Below are 21724 nucleotides of genomic sequence, written 5' to 3' on the forward strand. Positions count from 1 at the left end.
TGGGCAAAAGAGCTGAAAGTGACATAAAATAGCATCTTCATGCTTACTGTTCTTGTCTGCAGCATTGTGCCAATTTTGGGATCTGCTTTGCTGGGCAGAAGGCTTCTTTCTACCCTACAAAAAGACTCACACTCCAATGAAGAGAATTAACACGAGGTGTGTAGCAATTTGTTTTAACACACATCTACGCTGAACTGATCTTAAAGCTGTTTTGTCTTAGATCTCCTTTTATCTAATGAGAAAAATTAATTTTATTTCCCTTTCACCGTCACATGGGTGGGTTACACCAACAGAAAACTAGTCCTCAGTGCTGCTGCCGGGCTCGGGGGGCTGCCTCAGTGGTGTGACAGAAATCCATTTAAACACCATCCTGAAACCCACCGCACGTCTCCTGCCGTTGGGGCTTTGCAGAGGAATGGCCTACACACAACTCTACCGTTCTCTTTTGCTCAAAAACAAAACAAAGAAACCTAAACAAAAGGGTAAACGTTTATTTGGAGTTATTTTCTGGTGGTGATATTAAGGCCCTTCAAGCAGAGTTCAGGAGCTCCTGTATGGCTGCCTGCTGCCCGGGACTGAGCTGCGCGATGCATTCAGCCCACAGTCCTCCGGAAGTCTAGGGGAAGAACATTTTCGCAGATTTAGATTCGGTGATACGGTCACTGGGAAGTATTTTCATCATCACCATTAGGTACATTATAATCATGACAAAATACTTTTCTTCCCAGTAAATTCGTTTGATGAACATCATTGTGAAAGCAAGAAACCTTTTCATTTCCATAAAGTTTATTTCATTTATAGTAAGTTTTCTTCACTAATTTTTGCACTGATTAAGTTACATTTTAGCTTCAGATGACACATTCTGGTAACCTACATGCATGAATTTAGGTAGGAAAAGCCATTTTTAAAACTTTGGTATCTGACAGCTTATTACTACTGAAACTTCATCCTATTATTTTCACAGATTTGCAGAAAAACTTCTACGTAATGAGTATGTGCTAATAATAAGCACTACTGGAAGGTTCAGAGTGTCTCAAATTTAAGACGAAGGTTTTAGTTTTAATAAATTATGAGAATATATGTGTAGATTATATTAAGTACAATCCATCTGAGGCTTGATGACAAGAGAGTATAAAAATGAAATGTCCCTAGTTCATTGGATTTCTATTTCTTCTAATAGAGAAAAATACAAAAACAGAAACAAAACCAAAAAAACCCCAAATAACTTAGTTCTTTGTTCCCAATCTCACCAAATCGGCTTACCTGTACTTGGCGAACTACATTAGCCAGACGTTTGGCACAAGGATCTTCATGTTTAATTGCCTCATGCATTTCGCCTTCTGCAATTATACTGAATATTTTGGGCAGATTGGTATTGTTTGGGCCAAGAACAATTGGGTGATTACTGACAAAAGAAAAGAAAACCATTATAAAAGAAAATTCTAAGAAGAAATCACTCAAGCACTCACTTTCCTACAGCCTTCCTCCAACACTGAAGTTTGTTATTAGGTCTTCATGCAACGATCATGCACTCACTAACGCTAACTGCCTTTTAAATTCAGCAAGAGGAAACCAGCTAATTTTACTTATTAGTTTTCCAGTTTCTTCCCATGTAAATAATGAGAAACAAAACCAAAACCAACCAAACGAAAAAACTTACTTGGCTCATCACTGCTGGCTATTTTAAGGGTAAACAACAGAATGCTCTAAGTGCTTTAAAAATAATTTGACTTATTAAAAAAATGTTACAAAGAACAGTTTCATAACACAAATTTTACTTAATACAGCAAAATGGTTTCTAAAATACATTGGAAGTTGAAAAGGATATACATGTGTTTAAACGTGAGCAGGGAAATAAACTCCAGTTAAGTTTTAATAGAAAGAAATCTAACAGTGATCTAATTACAATTTCAGTCTTTGTCATTAAGAAAATTCCAGAGCAGTTATTTCTAAAGGAGCTGATTAAACAGCACGATGGAGAACTGGTCACTGCAAAGGCGGGAGCAGGTAAGGAGTCTCTAGGATGGCTGTCACACTCCTGGGTGACGATCTCAGTGGGAAGACTCACAGGATTTGTGTAAATAAGGACTTAAAACAGGCATGAAAGAACACAGCCATTGGACCATTTCTACCAACTCCAGGAGACGAGTGGTGAAGCTCTTGAATTTATTCATGAGCTAAAAGCAGTAATTAATAGTGAGAGTCTAGATATGACTAATACTTGGGGAAGCTGGACTTAGAAAAAAACAGACCACCACAGAACACACCCTTGATTGAGCTTCTACAGCCCCCAGGTTGCTGCAATTCTTAGATCCATTCACCAGCACAAAACAGCATTAACACCAGTGGCCCGAGCGTGACCCCCATCTGGTGTACTCCCCTTACACCACTGATTTTTGAATCCAAAGAAAATCACCAGTATTCCAGACGGTCAAATAACAGGACTCACAATGTTCCTTGATCTCATTGTACTAATAAGTGATGTCAATTATACCTCAGTCAAGCTAGTGAGTGAAAGGATAAATGAACGAATGAGTGGGGTGCGAGACAATGTTAGCAGGGGATATTCTCTAAACCTCATGTTCTATAATGCCTCATCTACTGAATTTAATTCCAAAAAGAATAACTCAAAATTAGATCTGATTATAATGCAATCTTAACAGTGGTACAGCTTCTTAACCTGATCTATAAAGACAGCATTATCATAAATGTATACACCTGAAGGCTGTGCACAGGCAGCACCGTCTTATGTACAGGGGAAGGAAATAAGGTCTATCTGGTCCCTTTCTTACCTTTCAATCAGGTCGCACAGATAATTGAAAGTCTGGACAGCTTCTTCTTTATCCTCATGTAGTGGAAGCCAAGAGAGCCAGTGTGGGAGGACTTCTTCCACGTTCACACAGTCAGGCTTGAACTTCATAATTTTCCCCACTGCCGAGATGCAGTTCTCTGTAGCATTGACATTTTCTTTGGTCTTAGAATCAGCGGACTGAATAACCCTCACCAGCAGCGGAAGTGCTTCTAAAATAAGTGTTACAAAAAGTCAGTCAGGACCTCGTATTTTCATGCAAATGATCATAAATATTTCTTTGTATCTTCGGTCCAGTTATGAATTACAGTGAAGAAATGTTAAAGTGTAAGAAATGTTTTGCTTTCTCGGCTACAGAATCCCAGACGAGGGGAAAGGGAGCCTGCCTGAGCGCGGGCAGGAGCACCGCACTCCACTATTAGGGACCTGAGAGGTTAGCAGCCTCCAGATTTACACTTCCGATCACCTCAGGGTACTTAAGCTTTTAAAAGTCATTTAGCCATATTCCTGCACTGAACTTACAGGAACCCCAGTGAGTTTTAAAGCATACCCTCCCACGCCCCAAATGAACTGGACCCTGGGACTGGGTGAGGAGGCTGTGCTTCCGCTCAGATTTCATTTCCATTTCTATGAGAATGAGGACAGCAAATTCCTAAGTGCTGTAGGTGAGGTGTTTGAAAAAAGTAAAGAGAACAAAGCAGTTTACAGTGTTTGCGGGTGCAGAAAAGAAAACAAGACAGGGACAACAGGGATGTCTGGGATGAAATTCATGTAACCAAATAAACACAAGTACCTGTACAAAAAGGACGGTAGTTGTCCCCACCGTACTGTGCCATGACTCCGAGGCCGTACGCAGCTGCCTGCCTGACTTCTGGGCTGTTGTCACACACATACTGGAGCATCGGCCTCAAGAAATATTCTGCGTATTTAAATGAGGCTGGACTACAGTGTTCTATGACATCATCAAAGATGCACAATCCCCACTGTCTGTCTGGCCATGGTCTATGTGGACACTACAAAAGAGAAACTCTTTTAGGCTTTGAATACTGGAGTACATAAAGATTGTAAAGAAATACACATTCACTATAACTGTCATCTCACATCCCATGTGATTCCTGGTGTAGACAATGAAAAACAACATAGTAACAATCACTTCTTGTCAATAACAACCCTCAAACTACTACACTGATTTAACAAAGACAACTTTAGAAGAATTGTGTGATTTGTCACAGAGTTCCACAATATGACATTACCAAGTATCAGGAAGAACTGACAGAAGCAGTAATGCATATACATTCACTTTACAAAAGAGATAGGACAATGCTGTGTTTAAAAAACACAATAGTAAAAGCTGCAGAGATTTAATTTTACAGTTACTGATTCAACAGGATGTCATATGTGCCTCGGTCTTTTTAAAAAAATGTACTGCACTACTAAATATCATAAAACACAAAATTTAAAGCCAAAAAAAGATAAACATATGACTGCTTTTAATTTGTAATACATTAAAAAAAAAATGGAACATAGAAGGCTATCATCCAGAACCCTTGATCGCTTGTTGTATATAACAAGGATCATCACTGAGTTTTCTAGGGTCCACAGGGGAAAAAAGAAGGTAACCATTTTATTTTCAATTATTAAGCAGGGTACAAATACTCTGAAACAACAAAAAATCACTTGTATGTCTTCAGAATGTATTAGAAATTAACTGAACTATGGAAAAGCTAATTAGCAAACTTCAAGCACATACTGAGTGAGAAGACATCCAGGGCAATGCAGTAAACTTGGTGCAATTAAAGACGTACAGTGGAAAGGCTATGATTTCTAAGATCCATTTTAACTTGAAAGTCTAAGGTTTCAAATGCTGTAATGAAACATTTCCTGGTCAACTATCTAAAAACTGTCAAAGAGAGGTACCACTTACAATTAGGTTGACAATTAATGGAAGCAGCTGTTCAAACCATGGTAACACTTTTTCCCTGTAGCTGCTGAATATTGAGTGTAAAATGTCTGACACTTTGGTCAGAATATAAACATCATTATCATCCTAAGAAAAGAAAACAAACACACACATATACTTCACATATATTAAAAAGTATCCTCACTATTATTAAGACTAACATTTATTTTAAAAAATCTAAGAAATTAGAAAATCAAATTTCTCATCACTTTAAGGGCACAGCAAGAGTCCAGAGACTGAGGCTCCCTCAGTGAGTGGGCGTCGCGTCTCCTGTCTGCCTATGGAAAGAAAGGTGTGGCGAATACGGTGCTTATTGCAAAGACTTTTCTTGGAACATATTTTAAAAACAGAAGGTTGAAAAATTACCCCAAACTTCAAAGTTGTGGAACAGAAATGTTTTTACTTTAGTATTTTGTTTGTTTTCTGTAAGAATGTTTCTAATTTTGGAGCAGGATGGTGGGGAGATGTGGGGCCAGTTACCTACAACACCTCACTCCTGGGAGCAATGAGAGTGTCAGCAGGTGAGCACCCTGCAGAGGACTGGGGACGGCCTGCACGTGTCAGCACCAGTCCGCCGCATGGCCTCATGCCACACACTCTAGACCTTAAACACACAGCTGAAATGTTTGACGGTGGCAAGTGGTTTGATGGTGCGAGGACGAAGTGACAAGGTGAATAATTACGTCAACCGCCGCATGCATGGCATTTACAAGGACATCTGCACTATTCTGCAGGCGAGTGGAAAGACAGTTGATGTTACAGAAAGATCTGGCCTTAAGACTGTCAACCATGTGGCTTGAGGCAATCATTTACCATCTGAGTTTGAGTTCACTCATCCTTAAAGTGGTGAAACCACCACTAAATACAAACGGTCATTGTGAGGAGCATGTAGAAGAAAACACGAGGTCAACTCCAAACAGCTGTTACATGAGGTGTTACAACAAAATGCCCACACACCCAAAACACAGATCAGCTGATTTCAAATTACTTATTCTCTGATAAATGAAATAAATGTCAGATTCTTCCGTTAAAGATTACTAACAAATACAACTTATGAGAAGTCAGATGAATCAGAAACTTTAACATTTAAAATCTTCTGGATGCAAACGGTCGTGTAAATTAAGTTCCAAAGGGAATGATTTACCTCATCTTGTAGTGACTCTTCCACCTGTTCATCATAGTCTTCATCTTGTCTTTTAACTAAAACACACCCAAATAAATGCCTTTTTAATGGTCACCAAAATGGTCAAGGATTACACTCAGAAACAAAAGCACAGGAACTCACCTTGCCGCAGTTCTTGATTTTTAAAATGTTCTTCAAGTTTAGCTTTCAGTATACCTCCCAACTCTTCAAAGTGCTCGTTATTAAGGCATCCATCTCCCATGACTTCAATGCACTAAAACAAGGTTGAGGAAAGCAAGCAACCCATAAGATTTAAGTGTTTTTAGAGTCAAAAGTTAAACTCTATTAAGAATCACATGGAAGTATGAGAAAAATTAAAGCAACTCAACAGCTGAAAGATTACTGATCAATTGAGTAGATACACTTGGTTTATATTTGCTACCAGGCCAGCATTTTAAAATAAGAATTAAAAAAAATTTTGTTCCTTTTAAACATGTCCTGAGCACGTCTTAAATGCCAGGAATTACGCCAGGTGCTGCGGATTCAAAGATGGGAAACACCACCAGCTTCTAAGGACCTCAATCACTACGCACGTAACTCTGTACAAAGATGGCCCTGGAGAAAGGATAAGTCTGCCAGGGAAGGGCATCACAGGCAGAGGGAGTGATACGGGTGAAAGCATGGAAGCAGGTATTCTTCAGAAAGGTGGAAGAAAATCTGAACTTCAGGAGCGTAAACAGGAACAAATAGAGATGCTGAAGCATTTTTAAACCAAATGGTGGAGCAAGCTATGGAGCTGTGAGCAAGAGGGGTGACCAACAATACGGGAAGGAGAGCGACTCAAAGAGCAAGTGAACGCTTGAGAAAACACGAATGAACTGGGAGGAAAAGGAGTGGCTTTTGGAGAAGACCAAGTGAGGCTGCTTCAACAGCAAAAAAGAGATCTGGCAATGGGAAAACACAGAGAGGAATTTAGGAGAAACAACAGGACAGAAACTAGACACAAGCTGGAGATGAAACCTAAGCTTCTGTTGTTAGATTACAACATAAATGATGGAAACTAATCAAGACTGGAATACAAGCCATAAAAAGTGATAAAATAATGCTATTTGCAGCAACATGGATGTCCTTGGAGAATGTCATTCTAAGTGAAGCAAGCCAGAAACAGAAAGAAAAATATCATATGATATCACTCATATGTGGAATCTAAAAAAAAAAAAAAAAAAAAAAAAAAAAGACAAATGAACTTACATATAAAACAGAAACAGGGTGGGGGGTGGGAAGGGATAAACTGGGAGTTCGAGATTTGCATGTACTGACTGGTATATATAAATAGATAAACAAGTTTATACTGCATAGCACAGGGAAACATATTCAATATCTTGTAGTAGCTTATAGTGAAAAAGAATATGAAAATGAATATATGAATATTCATGTATGACTGAAGAATTGTGCTGTACACTAGAAACTGACACAACATTGTAAACTGACAATACCTCAATAAAAAAAAATTTAAAAAGTGACTGGAATACAAGAGGATCTACTCTTAAAAAAAACGTAACACCAAAATATTAACGTAAAAAAGAACTGAACATTTTTGGTAGAAAAGGAAAATCATCCGTTATAGCATTAAAAAGAAATCCTATTTATTTAGCAAGACTAATAAACGGGCACACAACCTTATACATAGTTTTTAAGAGAAAAATATTTACCTTTGCAAAAGAATGCATTATTTCTGAGAGGACATCTGAATCTGGTTCCGTGCCAATGGCTTTAATTAGAGCATCACACATAAAATGCCACATCTGTGTGAGATACTCAGGACCACGGACTCTTGCACATTCCAGAAGAAGAGGCATGGATTCTGCTGCTGCCACTCGAACACGTTTTATTGTTAAGGAAAATGTACCCACTATCCTTAGGTTACACTTACTGTAATCACTACCCTCAAGACCGTTTTATCATTTTGCTTACTTAAATATGGACATGCTCACTGAGTTAACAAGAGTGCTAAGCAACTTCTGTTTACCTAAGATTGAAATGCAGGAGCTTGTGTTAAATATAATGTGTGTATAAAGACAGGTGTTTCCCTGCCCCTAAGATATACCTCCTGTCTTTTCTGTCACCTACACATAACAGGAATGAATGCTCAGAGGTAACCCCCAAACTTAACAGTGACTGTGAAAGGGCCTGGACCTCTCACAGCATGTCTCGAGATGTACCTATCCCAAAACTTCAGGTAATACGATGTCCTGAAGCTATGACTTTACTAAGAAAACTACTGAGGATCAATTTCTGAATTAGCTGTTTCAGTTTTCAGTAACAATTAAGCTGCTTCCCTCTATCTAATGCCATTTCTAAAATAAAGTCTTGAGACTTTCTCTTTAAACATAATTCTGCTCTGTCACCGGGTATTAAGTCTGCTGGGCAAAAGCCGTCTTCTCTAAAGGATGCCACTGCAGGATGTGCGTGAGGAACTACCACAAAGGAGCTCGAGAGTCAGAAAGACCTGGGTTTGGGTCCAGGCTGCACCACCCCACTGGGCTGTCCTTTTTTACCCACCTATGAATGTGTGTGCGTGCGTGTGTACCTATACATACTAGTTACTACTGCCCCTGCACTGAGGAGGAAAACATTTAACACGCAGATTTAGCAGGAGACATTTCTCCCTAAAGGTGCTGTCCACATTTGAAATGTGCTGCAGAAAGTCAATAATCAGTCAGTCTCTAACTATTAAAAAAAGGTCTTACTTTCTTAACACCACCAAAAGATACTTGGGAAAAGTAACACTTATACACAGTTCTAAGCACTGGCAATCCTTACAGAGAACTGTCAACTAGGGGATAGCTGACATTTTCTTTTTCCTGTTTTTGACACACATGAAACAAAGGTACTTACAAAGAACCAAGTTTATAACCTGAAACTACATCAGTGCAAACAATACTGGTGACGCACCCTCCGGTGTGCACAAAGTCTAACACTTGAATTATCTACAACTTAAGTAAATCTATAGAAGTGTTTCCCATTCAAAAATTATAGGATATCATCGTGGAAATAAAATTTCAGTAGAGGAACCATGAGTTTGACAACCTGTTCAGTGTATTCCACAAAGCCTTCTTTTAACTCCTTAGCATAGCAAACCTGAAACCAGAGAAGAAACCAAGATCCATGTTAATTTTTATCTCTTAGTATTTATTGACAAACTGTAAACTCATAAGGACCAGAGTATTGTATCCTAACCAGAACTACATTTAAAGTCGTAGGCAGGAATGTCAGGTTAGTCTTCTAACTAAAGGGAGTTGTAAAATGGGAGAGGCCACATGATGACTGTAGCATATAATGTCATTCAAAGGGTGGAATACTTTGTACTCTTATTCTGTGTGTGGGAGAATTTAGCAAAAGTTTCAACACTCCAAAAATACTTCCAACAAGAGATATTACTTAATTAATGTGAACTAAAGATTAAAAAAAAAAAGCTTGAAACCTTAATCATAGCACATCACTTTTGTAAATCTGCAGCAAACAGACTTATGTTATTTTGAATTTTTAAAAAATCCCTTCAGTGCGACAGAAAAAACCAGTTTGAAAATAATTGTTTCTTTATTCTCTTCTATTACATTAAAAGATCTGCTAATTTTGTTTAAAGATGTTATATTTGTTTTCAAGTTGAGAGAAAAAGATACTATAAAAAAATCCAAAATATTTATAAAATTATAGGCAGTTAAGTACTGGTAAGAATAGGTTCACAAAATATACATTTAAATAAATTAAGAAACATGATTTATTAACACAAAATAAAATTTAAGCCATTAACTTTTATTTAGGCTTACTTAACTGCTAAGTTTATAATATACTATAATTTCTTAATTCTATCTTTTAAAAAATATATTATCCCTGAGAGGGAGGGTATAGCTCATTGGCAGAGCACGTGCCTAGCATGCACAAGGTCCTGGGTTCAACCTCCAGTGCCTCTATATGTATATATATGTGTGTGTGTGTATATACATACATACATACATACATACAGTAAATAAAAATATATTAAAATATAATAAAATAATCTAGTTACTTCCCCCATTTAAAAAATATGTATATTTTCCCTCATTGTCTGTAACACATGCTCATTGGGAAAAAAAAAGCAAATCAAAGAAAGCTTATCACACACAGACTCCATAATACCACAAGAGACAATCATTGTAAACATTTTAATTTTCCTACATGTCTTTTTTCCCCCATACAAAATGAAATTAAACCAGTTTTATTTTTAATAACATGTCATTCAAAAATATTCCTTGGCCATCTACTATATACAAGCACCAACCAGACAAAAATCCTTGCCCTAAGGTAGCTGTGTATTGGCTGTGCAGTACTCCAGGGCTGAGTAATTACTGCTCATCTTCCTAACAACAGGCATTTGAACTATTCATTTTTTTTGTTGTTGTTGTTATTAAAAACAACACTGGTAGTGAATGGTCTTGTCCACGGTTTCTTTAGGATAGAAACCAAGAAGTAGAAATGTTGTGTCAGAAGGTTTCTCTATTTTATTTCTTAAAGAATATATTCCTGACTCTTCAAAATAATTTCTTCAACTATGAAAAGCTCTCCTATGAAATGTATAGAAATGTGAGAAGCTGTAAAACAAAGTTCAGTAAGCATGGTAATTACTTACCAGCATCTGACAAGCAGTTGACTTTTCTTCCAGTCCTGCAGTTTTAATACCAAAACTTTGCTGATCTCCAAGGTTCACAAATTCCCAACCATCATCATCACTCATGTTTTCCATGTCCTGGGCTATTAACAGAGAAGCAAGCAAATTCACATTAAAAACAACAGAGAGAGAACCTCTATAATTGCTATGTCCTTGTGAAGACACCTACTATCTAAAAGGGCTACTTCAGGCTTAATTGAAGCTGTCTTCATTAAAGGCCCCATAACCACTGGAAGGTATTGCTGAAATTCTTTTCCAAGGATTTTGCACATTCTGGCCCATGCTGAGATCATGTAAGAGATCTGGGGGAAAAAATTAAAAACTAAATTAAAACTGATTCTAAAAAATGGGTAAACAAGACATCATAAAGAAAGCCACTTCCCTGTTTCATGGAAATAATGTTTTATTATACATTCATGGCTCTTTAAGCAATAGCGCATTTTCTAAAACCCCATACTTAAAATGCTCAGAAACATGAAAAGTCACTGTGAATTTCTATACTGGGATACAGACAACAGGTGAGACAAAAGGTCAAGACCAGCACCATGCCTTATTTTTCCCTACTTTCAAGAGGCAATATATAGTTTCCTCTAATAGCATTTGAATCACATAACTAAAACCCACTGAAACATTCAACTGCTGGGCCCTACCTTTCTTGAAGGCAGGAACATATTTGACTTTGTACCCCCTAACATCTAACACTCCATTCATCAGACACTTACTAACACCCAAGAAACGAAACATCCCCTTCTCTTGGCTGTTTAAGTTTTCTGTGTTAAGTGGTTATGTATATATTTAAGACATCTCTTTTCTTATTACTGTGTTTACGAAGGCTTAACTCACCTACAAATTACCTACAATCTGGATCTAATTCTAATCCATCCCTATTGCCCAGAAAGTGATTTTCACCCTCCACTGTGTTTATCTCACATGCATGTGTGTGCAAACACACTACCCACTCCTAATTCAAAAAACCAAAAAAAAAAAAAAAAAAAAAAAAAAAAATCGTGAAGTTAAGATTTAATTCAGCATTTACCGATGCTTGTCATACAGCAGGCTTTGTGACTATCACTAAGACTATGACAGACGTTTACGATGTTATTACAACACAGTGTCATAAGTAGCCACCACTGAGACTAGCACTGGCCATGGGATGTGCGCACGAGTCAGCCAGGCTGAGGCGGGAGGGCTCTTTCTACGCTAAAGGAATGCTGGTTCACAGGCGGAGTGAGGAGAGCATATGTTCTAAAACTGGGGTTTCTGTGTTTCCTTTTCTTTTCACAGGGAGGGAAGTCACGCGGCATTCAAAGGCCCAGGAGACATCCTGGTGAGGCATCTAGTAAGTGGCTGGATAAATGAACCCTAAATTCAGAGAAAGATCTGACATCACAAGCACATGGAGGAAAACCGGAGCCTTGACAGTGGATGGCACTGCCCTAGGGGAGTGGGGAAATAAGAGGGCCCAGGATGGAACCCCAATGACACCAAAATCTTGAGTTCAGGAGAGAGGAGTAGCCTGCAACTGACTGAGGAAAAAACTGAGCGCCGAGTAGAAGGAAAACGAGTGAAGAACGTCCCTGAACCAGGGGTTGATGTTATCTCGAGAAACCTATTACGTGACTCCTTTTTTTAGCACATATAACTCTGCACTATCTGCACCTCCTGCAGGGCTGTCTTACCTGCGGGTCATCGTCCTCCATGTCACTGAAGTCTGTCTGGGTCTTCAGTAACAGCTGCATCACATCTGATGCATCTTGCATGAACTAAGAAGGAAATATTTGGGTAAAAAGACACTAATATTACTCATGTACATCAGATCAGAGAGGCAATTTTGCTTCTTGTGGAATAATAAAAACTTCCCCCCAAATTCTATTACATTCCCCACAGATAAAAGTATTACATTGAAAATTTTTCATCTATACTGCAATAGACTTAGTGCTCTTTCTAGAAAAACATTATTTTCCAGTGAAGGTCAGAATGAATTGCAGTATAAAGATATTTCTAGCAGCATCGAGTTTTGGTCTATGGCTTATGTATTTCTAGCAGTAAAAAGATAATCCAAATCCAGAAAGACAATTTTGGATTTTCATTTAACTCTGTGTAGTTCTGGTAATCTCCACTGTATAAACAGAAGTGTTTCAAAGGCTGTTTGAAAGCCAAAATAAAGAGCATGGAACACAAAGATGTTTTATTGGTTAGGTTCCCAGTAGCTCACAGAAAACAATTTATTAGATAATAATAATGCTGGTTTTGGGAGGCCAGATGGAAAGGTTCTATGTTGACAGTTCTGAGAATCAGAACGTGAGAGGCTGACGACAGAGGAACCTCTTTGGGATTAGTTCTGAAAGCTCTCAGATGTTGGCTGGGAAGAAAAACACTGGCTAATGGTCCTTGTTAATTATTTTCTGAAGAGCTATATGCATATAAACTCCTCTTAGGACATTCGATGCTTTTTGGATTAATAGGAAAGCAACCAGAATGTTCCCAGGCACATGTTTGAATGGGTGAGACTAAACATATGGGTCTTAAACGCCACAGGCCTCCAGAGACAGTGAACATGTGGTAGGGAAAAGGGAAGGTCTCGAGAGCATAATGGAGTTAAGAAGAAACCTTAATAATGATGAAAAAATAAAGGCGACTATTTATTTATACATAAACTGAAGTAATACGAGAGTAAGAGGATGGAAAAAAACAAGCACCCAGAACACCATTCACCAGAAGGAAAAGCCCTCTAGTACCCGCAACGCCTCCACGGCCAAGTTACAGACAGGAAACGCCACATGCTGCAGATCACTTACCTTCTCCTTCCCGACAGCCAGACCAATGAGGCTGATGCACTCAATAGTTTTCCCTCTGAGAAGCCTGAGTTCCTTCTGCACTGCATTTTCAACAATGTGCTTCAGTGATGGCATAAATAAGTCATAGTAGGGGACAAATTTTTCTTCTGCAGTATCTGCAACTGATGCAATAGATGTCACAACTTGTTCCAAAACTAACTTGGTGCCTTTCTGAATCAACTAGGAGAAGGAAGACACACAACATAAACACACAGATGAGAACCAGGAAGAACAATTCCCTTCAAGGTCCTGAGCGCTTTTCTAAAACAGCAGGCTGGGCCCACCCACCTGCAGCCAGAGGGAGACCGCAGGTCTTAGAGCAGACTGAAGAACCCTGCTGAACTATCCTGCCTGTTAACACAGCGCTCATTACCATTTCTGCTTTACCTCAGAGCACAGCTAGTTCTCAAGCACAAATTGGACTCTCCTTAACATTTCTGTATCCAAGCTTAATTTCCTTCATTTTTCCTCATTTATTTCCACTACTTACAATATATCTTGTGCTGTCCTGTTTGTGGTGGTGAAAATTCCCTTTATGGTCCATTCCTGTACCTCCTTATCTGATTCTCTCCAGAAGACACCATTAAGAATGCCACTGAGAGATGCCCCCCACCCCCCCCCACCCCTGATAGTGGTGAAACAGCTGGGATCACCCTTCCTCCTGCACCAAAAATCTACACTCTTCTCCGACCTGGCTAGAATACTTACTGGGCTTTTGCAGGTAGGTCCTTGCTGTCACCTGGCAATATTACTTTCTAAGTCCCGTAGATTCAGATGAACACCTGACCCAGTAAACTACTCCAGATGTTCTTCATTCCCCTCGTCATCTGGGCACTCTTGCCAGAGCTTTCTCCTTGTGCTATGAGTCCAACACACCTTTAAAAGGTTAACTATCCCTTCTTTTGCATCTCAGCACCTGGGTTTAGTGCATGACTGGCCTCTGGTTTCAAAGGAATGTCCTTCCATGGCTGCCCTCTCTTCGCACAACTCTCACTTACGTACTTGACCCTCCCTGCCAACCATCTTAGCGACTCCTTCCTTCAGTCTTTAAGTGTCTCACATACTGACCCATGGGGAGGGGAGGGGATGGCAACACAGAGCCACCTTTCACATTTCAGCCCTTTACCCAAACCTGCTAGTAAAGTCACATCTGATCCATCTATTTCTGACTTAACCAACTAACCGAACTGATCTGCCTTCACCTTGGGTCCACCTCTGCCTGTCTTCAGATACACTCATGTTCCTGTACCGTGTTCTTAGTTCACAGTCCTGAACACAGAGCACCCATCCTTTGTTTCAAACCCCCTTTTTCTTGTCTTCCTCCCTGTTCTCCTTTAGACCAACACTGGGCCAGGTGTAGTTTATGAACTGTTACCAGTTCATAATGAGTTAGAGAACAGAAACTGAGTGTTAGAAGCTTTTATAGTAACTCAACAGTAACTTTATGTCTGCTCAAAAGTTTAAAAAAAAAGACTTATTTTCCATGTTCTTTTTATTCATTTCATTTTATAGTAGAAATATATTTTTCTTTGTATTTGACAAAAAAATGGGTTTCAATCTTTGCCTTTCGTACCTGCATCTTTTCTCTCTCATGCTGTTACTCTGACATCATTCGCTTATTTTGAGGTTGCCTCTTAAGCTGTAACTATAAATCATCTTCTATTGGGATGGGTAGGCCTTATCTTAGGAATTCAAGATAGTTAAAGAAAAAAGGATATTCTTTTTCACATTTTCTCTGTCACCCAGGTTAAAGAATGATCAATACTTTTTGCTTCCTTCTCTTCTTTCATCTTTTAAAACTCAAACAGGCAGAAAGAAATTGCTAATGCTTCCTGAGAAATCTCTCTCAGAATCACCTTTTCCTCCAGTTTCCACAGGTACCATCTAAGCTCCCTGAACAATGATTGTATGATGGTCTTGCCTTAAATCTTCCCTATTTTTGTTTATGCCTCACATTGTTACTGTGCTCATTTCCTATAATCATGTTATCATGATTTCTTGCAGCAGTTAAGAACACAAAACAATTCTTCCAAATTTACATAAAGAGCTCAAAAATAACCCTGCCTTGTTTTCCAGGCAATTCACATGCTGCTTTTACCCAACCTTTAGACCATCTTTCCCAAGTCCAACATCGGCCCATTCTCTGGTCAAGCCTGAATTATTCTACTTAGAACAACCTGGAACATCTTTCTTTTAACTTTCTACTCTTTATGGCTATGCTGAAAAGTCCCCCTTTCTCCAGGTCTTACCCGTCAAATTAACCTAAATAATCTCTATAAGTGGAGCTTAAAGATCTTGAAACTTACCTCTTGAAGTTTAAGGACCATGATGGAATGCAGATGTTTCACCAGATTATCTAGATATGGAATAAGCAGTGACTTGGGACAGTCCTCAGTGAAATTAATGAGGGCGGCAGCTGCGTGGGCCTGCACGCGTTGATTGCCCTGGTCTTCCATGGTCTGCAGCAGAGCTGCGATCACCTGTGAAATGCAAGCAGATACAGACATTTGGAAATGCCACCCCTCTTTTGAAGAGTTTGACCTGAGTATCTGCAGGCTTGTAACTTACCTTCTCATGGAATTTCTTTTGGAAACCAGGGGCAAAATCTGTAGCCATCTGTCCCACAGCATTACAGGCTGCAAACCTCACTCTGGGATGCTGGAATAGGTGCCTTTGTATTAGTAAAGGCAATGGGGTCCCTTGTGAAACTATGACAATAATACGAATCGAATATTCACAGTACTTACAGGATCCTGAAGAAAAAGCAAAACGAAATTTACTATCTCATTTAGAATTCCCTCCATTTGCTGGTGGCATCCTTCCCCAATGGCGGATAAGGCCATTAATCCTGCATGCCGATACTTCCAGTCAGCTGCAGAGAGAGTCACAGGGGAAAGAAGAGCAATTAGATACTACAGCCATGTCCTTCTGGTAGGCAAAAGTATAAACAGGGTCTCCTCATTTGGAAAAAAACAAAATACTTTCAGGTATGTTTGTTAATTAGAAAAATAGAAAAAGTACCTGACTGGATTACTTCATTGTCACAGTGGTTATGTCACAAGAGCATTTCTACACCAAAAATTAGAAGGCCACATGGAAGCAAAGAGCTTATCAGTACTTATATCAACCACCTAAAATAAGAGATGTTCCCCCTAAGGTTTACTATAAGCAATAAATACGTGGGTTTTCTGTGTCACACACTTGTTTACCGAATAGAGATTTAATGATCTCCATGGTCACATTTCTTTAGAAAGAAAAAAAGCCAAAGAGAAAGATGCTGCTTTTGAAGAATTTTTATTTAATAACAGGAATGAATCTTACTTGCATTCTAATGTGAATAACGGCTGTCTGGATTTAAGTAACAGAACATTAGCTAAGTGCTGTTTATTTTACTGGACTGTTCTACTCTATAATTTCCCTGCCTCTCATTTCTAAATATTTATGTTTACTATATTACTATTCCCTTTAGGCTGGTTCAAATTCCTTGTGCAACAATATAAAATACACAAATATAAAAAGCTGGAATCTGTGTACAGCACTGATTCTCAAAGTGAGGCTCAAGAACCCTGGGATTCCCTGAGATTCATTCAGGGAATCCAGAAGTTTAAAATTATTCTCCTAATAATATTACTCTTTCACACTCATTCTGAGGGTACAGTAGTGTTCTAAGAATTACAACATGTGTGAAATCTCAAGAGAATGAATGCAGAAGCAGACACAAGAATTCAGCTAAATCTAAGATATTTATAAAAATGGAAAAAAAGACATTTTTGAAAAATGCTTTTTCTGTTAACATGTAATGGTTTTATTATTGTTATTTTTAAATGAATATTTAACATATTGGTTTTAATTTCTACAACAGCAAACACTGATAAAACCCACATAAACAAAAACACTCTGGGATCCTCAGTAATTTTTAAGTGTAAAGGAGTCCTGAGACTAGAAAGTTTTGAGAACTGCTGGTATAAGGGTTAACTGAGCTGTAAAAAAAACCCTCCATTAGATTATCAGATTTAATTTTTCCCTTTGGGGAGAGTACAAAACTCATGTAAAAATGAATTAATTCCTCTGAAAAACTGCTACTTTTCCTATTAAATACTAAAACTTTATTACTATTTATAATAACATCATATATATATTTAAAATGTGTTTCAATTACTTAATATACATTAAGCCAAAATTTCCCAACTGAGGAATAATAATCCTAGGAAACCAGTATCTGACACTCATCTTTGCATACTGGACTTACTAATTCAAAATATTGAAATAGAAAGGTGTCTATATTTGGTTCAGAGATTTTAAAAAAGTTGTGTCTCATTTATTTTCAATGTGCAGAGTTCCTGGAAGTATGTCCAGCAAATGTGATGGGATGGTACTGGGGTTTGAAAATGGTTTTCCTCCTTTGACTTTTAAGATTTAAAAAAATTGCTGTTTATTATTTAAAGAAAAAAATAATAAAACTATTTTTAAAGTAGAGTGGAATAAGATAAGTTACTAGAAAATATGTATTGTTTGTCATTTTTAAAGTTCATTTCACATTAAGTATTAAATACACCCTTGGATCCTAACTCCAACCCTGGGTGGAGGACAAGCATCACTTTCCTTTTTCTGTTCTAACAGAGAAGGAAACAAAGGCTCAGACTTGCTCAAAGTCTAACATTCAGCAATAATGTATCTTTATTAAGAGCCCATTACCATAGATGTGAAACCTACAACCAGCTATTAAGTTGTAGCAGGAACTTAAAAGTCAAATTCTTTAACTATAAATCATAAGCACAAAACCACAGCATATCTGAAGAGTGGCATAAATCAATGGAGAAACACTTGATAGCTGGGTGACCTGGGCAACCTTTTGTCTTGGGGCTTTACTTTCTTCACCTTAAAAATGTCTAAAGCTAGATTCTGTCAAATAGCTCTTATAGGCTGAGCAATCTGTGATACCGTCTCTATCCCTCTGGGTAAAAAAAAGGAAAATTCAAAAAATTTAGGGGGTAAAAGAAAGGGGAGACTATTATTCAAGACCCAGATATAAAATCACAGCACTAAAAAGGGATAATGGTTTTAGATCATGCCCTTTTAAGATAAATAAGAATCTTAGAGAGTAAAAGGAGCTAGGTAAAAACATAAGGGCTGGAGTTCTCAATAATTCACTTTCACGTGAAGCTGATACTGTTACTCCGTTTCACTACTTTAAGATCCTAAATCAGTGGTCTGACCCTCAAGTGTGTCTCTGTAATGATGCAACAGATACAAATGTTCATACAAGTAAGCCAGGATTTCTACAGAAGAATGTATGCAGTAGCATTATCTGTTATCAACAAAGCTATTAAGATTTAATGGGGAACTGTGGGATGCCATGTGGCTGTTAAGTAAGGGAGACTATGTGTGGTGACAGGATATACTGTGGAGCAAAAGATTTAAAGTAAGCATGGTGTCTGTATGCCATATTCCCACTTTAAAGAACTGCATATATGTGTAAATGAGGTCAGAGAAAAGTCTCAGAGCACTGTTAACAGTGGCTACCTTAATCTAAGTTATGGGACTTTTAGTTTATCCATTTCTGTATTTGAACTTTTAAAAAATGTCAAGCACATTAACTTTGTAATTAATAAGACAAAAATAAAACAGGTAAACAACAACAATTTTTGGTATTGATATACATTATAGGTACAAGGCTAACAAATGACCAAATATTTGTTAGGAATATAAAAAAGAAATACAGAAGCGGCTTCTCTTCTGATTATACTAGCTATTTTTTAAAAATAAAAGATATTAGATGAAGAAAGACTGTACGAATCAAATATGCTACTATTTCATAAACATTCAAATAATGATGCCTTATTTAAATTCAAATTTAGATATTTCTGGCTAGGGAGTAAATCTGACATTTTCCTTAGAATTTATAATTTTTTCCTGAAGCCAATTCTGGGGAGGGAGAATTGAATAATATCTGCAGTACTGAGGAAAAAATGTTCTTTAGCCCAAGGCTGGGTGGTTCTAAAGATGACTAAATAGAATTTTATCAATATGAGAATTAGATTGAGCTTAGAATATAAAAAGGCAAAGATTAACTTTTAGAAACAACCCAAGATTTGTTAGAGTGTAAGACTGGGAAAACCACACTCCACTATTCTAACATTTGAAAGGGATAACAGCTTACGATTCTGAAGCATCTGCATAATGTGTTCCTTGATCATCGGCAGGACAAGCTTTCCACCAAGTCCGCAAGCCATTCGGTCTAAAGCACTCTCACCAGCAACCGCATTGCTACACACAACAGAACAGCGTATGTGACATATGCAAAACGCACAAGAATAGTATACAGCACAGACAGTATTTCTAAACATGTTATTAAATTAGGACTGAAAGAATAATTGAAGCAGTCTTTCTAATGTATGTAGTCAATGCGTGGGTTAAAAAAAGGCAGGAGGTGGGGGATAAAATTTTTGTTACGCTTCACCATGGTTTAAAAGTCTTATGTCTCAATCTGATTTTTCAAGACTCCCCCCACCCCCGCCACTGGTCAAAACTTAGCTTGTAACACTTTAAAGACTCAGAGGGATTAGCAGAGTGTTTAGGAGAGCCTTAGGTATCTCATTTCCTAGAAACATATTCTTCAAACTTATCCGTGGACAGAACAGAGAAAACTGACAAGGGTGCTGAGCCTGAGTAAGAGTTTCTCCTCGCTGTGGGCTTACTCATCTTGAAGGGGCGAAAATTGCACTGCAAAAAATTATGCATAGGTCAAACTCAATTCTAGCTTTTTTACTGAAAACTGAAGAAATCTGGGCATAAAAGCCTTTGCACATGTATTGTTTCAGAACTGCAAGATTAACAGTGAGTTTGTCATGTGCATAATCTTTATCTGTTCTGTAAAGGCAAGGAAAAAAAGATGAAACTATGACTTCTAGAACAGGTTCTTAGACTTAAACTGATCTTGAGAACATAGTTATGGCCTATTGACTCACAGATACAATCTTATTCATCAAGTCCAGAAAAAATAGCTTCATATACCATATAAATCAAGGTGCCTTTTATAGGGCAAATGAAAAGCCAGGTAGTACATTATAAGTGAACCAGGGAAAAGAAACCTGATCTGAGCCCAGTCTTCTCTTCAGCCCTACTGAGTGATTTCCAGCGAAGGATTACTTTCACATACTTCAAAACAGTATTTAGGCTGGAAGTCAGTCATTTTCAATAATAGGATTAAGCTTCATAAATAGACCATATATTCTGTAAATCAAATGTCTTTATAATTGTATCTAATATCTGTTATAGTAATTTATTCTGACTACCAGTCTTTCAGGGAAATAATTTCACTTCTTTCTAAGGAAAGGAGGTAAGGTAGCATAATGCAGTGGGAAGAGTAAGAGAAATTGTATTAATACCGGGTCTACTAACTGGCTATGCAATCCTGGACAAATCACTCAATCCTCCCTTTCCATTTCTGCATCTGTACTATGATAATATACCTTTAGGACTACTGAAAGAATCAATTAAAATAACAGCTCTGAAGTGCCGTGTTTCATACACATGTAAGGGGCCATTATCACTATTTCACAGTGAATATAGATCTTGGTTGACTTTTCCATAGGAATCTATTTACAGGAGCCTACTAAGTTGAAAAAGTAAAACAATAATGTCAGTGCTAACTGTTACCCAGTGTACAGATCTCAGCATTACTGTTTCCTCCCTAGCTGAACTTACATTGCATTATATGAGGAAAATTCAGGGAATTTGCTGAAACAACTATTCTAAGTTAAGGTCTATGCATATAAATGTATTTATCACAAAAAAAGCTGCATTACACATATTTTAGAAGATACCCTTAAAAAATTCTTCAAGAAAAGTTAGAGTGAGATGAGTAGAAAAGATAGCTACTTTATTAAAAATAAATATTTATAAAATGTGATACAGAAAAACATACAACAGAGGAAGCCTAAATGTCCCATATTCCAAACTTAGACGTTTATCTTCAGATTTACAGAACACAGTGGGGAAGAGACAGGCCTTATAACTCTCCGCTCTCACCGCCACCTGAACTTGCTCTATTCCGTCAAGGAGCCTCCACGTGGTATCTGGTGTGTATGATTACCTGTCAAAATCGTCATCTTCTAGTTCATCTGCATTTGCCCAGTCCTCGTCCTCTTCAAGGTCAACCATCATTGCTAACATCTGAGGAACTAAAGTAAACAATTATTTCATCCCTGACTTTTAAATTTTGTCAATAACATCATTTACTATTAAGAATTTTAATAAGTAAAAAATGAAGGATTTACTTTGCCTC

The 21724-nt window shown here is 37.8% G+C and overlaps 1 protein-coding gene across 1 annotated transcript in view; it reads right to left on the minus strand.

Annotated features, from left to right (window-relative positions):
• Positions 1-471: 471 nt before the first annotated feature.
• IPO5 (importin 5) overlaps positions 472-21724 on the minus strand; it is a 37220-nt gene continuing 15967 nt past the window's right edge. Inside the window, exons 9-26 of the mRNA XM_032496747.1 lie at positions 21533-21620; positions 19598-19704; positions 16185-16309; positions 16006-16095; positions 15744-15917; positions 13399-13617; positions 12280-12363; positions 10770-10902; positions 10562-10683; positions 8937-9033; positions 7605-7777; positions 6055-6166; positions 5914-5969; positions 4734-4856; positions 3603-3822; positions 2793-3021; positions 1264-1405; positions 472-616 (exon numbers count right to left, since the gene is read on the minus strand). Coding sequence (XP_032352638.1) covers positions 530-616; positions 1264-1405; positions 2793-3021; positions 3603-3822; positions 4734-4856; positions 5914-5969; positions 6055-6166; positions 7605-7777; positions 8937-9033; positions 10562-10683; positions 10770-10902; positions 12280-12363; positions 13399-13617; positions 15744-15917; positions 16006-16095; positions 16185-16309; positions 19598-19704; positions 21533-21620 — 2381 coding nt within the window. The 3' untranslated portion in view covers positions 472-529. The remainder of the gene's footprint in view (positions 617-1263; positions 1406-2792; positions 3022-3602; positions 3823-4733; positions 4857-5913; positions 5970-6054; positions 6167-7604; positions 7778-8936; positions 9034-10561; positions 10684-10769; positions 10903-12279; positions 12364-13398; positions 13618-15743; positions 15918-16005; positions 16096-16184; positions 16310-19597; positions 19705-21532; positions 21621-21724) is intronic.

The sequence above is a fragment of the Camelus ferus genome, chromosome 14 (genome assembly GCF_009834535.1).
Source record: "Camelus ferus isolate YT-003-E chromosome 14, BCGSAC_Cfer_1.0, whole genome shotgun sequence".
Classification (NCBI taxonomy): Eukaryota; Metazoa; Chordata; class Mammalia; order Artiodactyla; family Camelidae; genus Camelus; species Camelus ferus.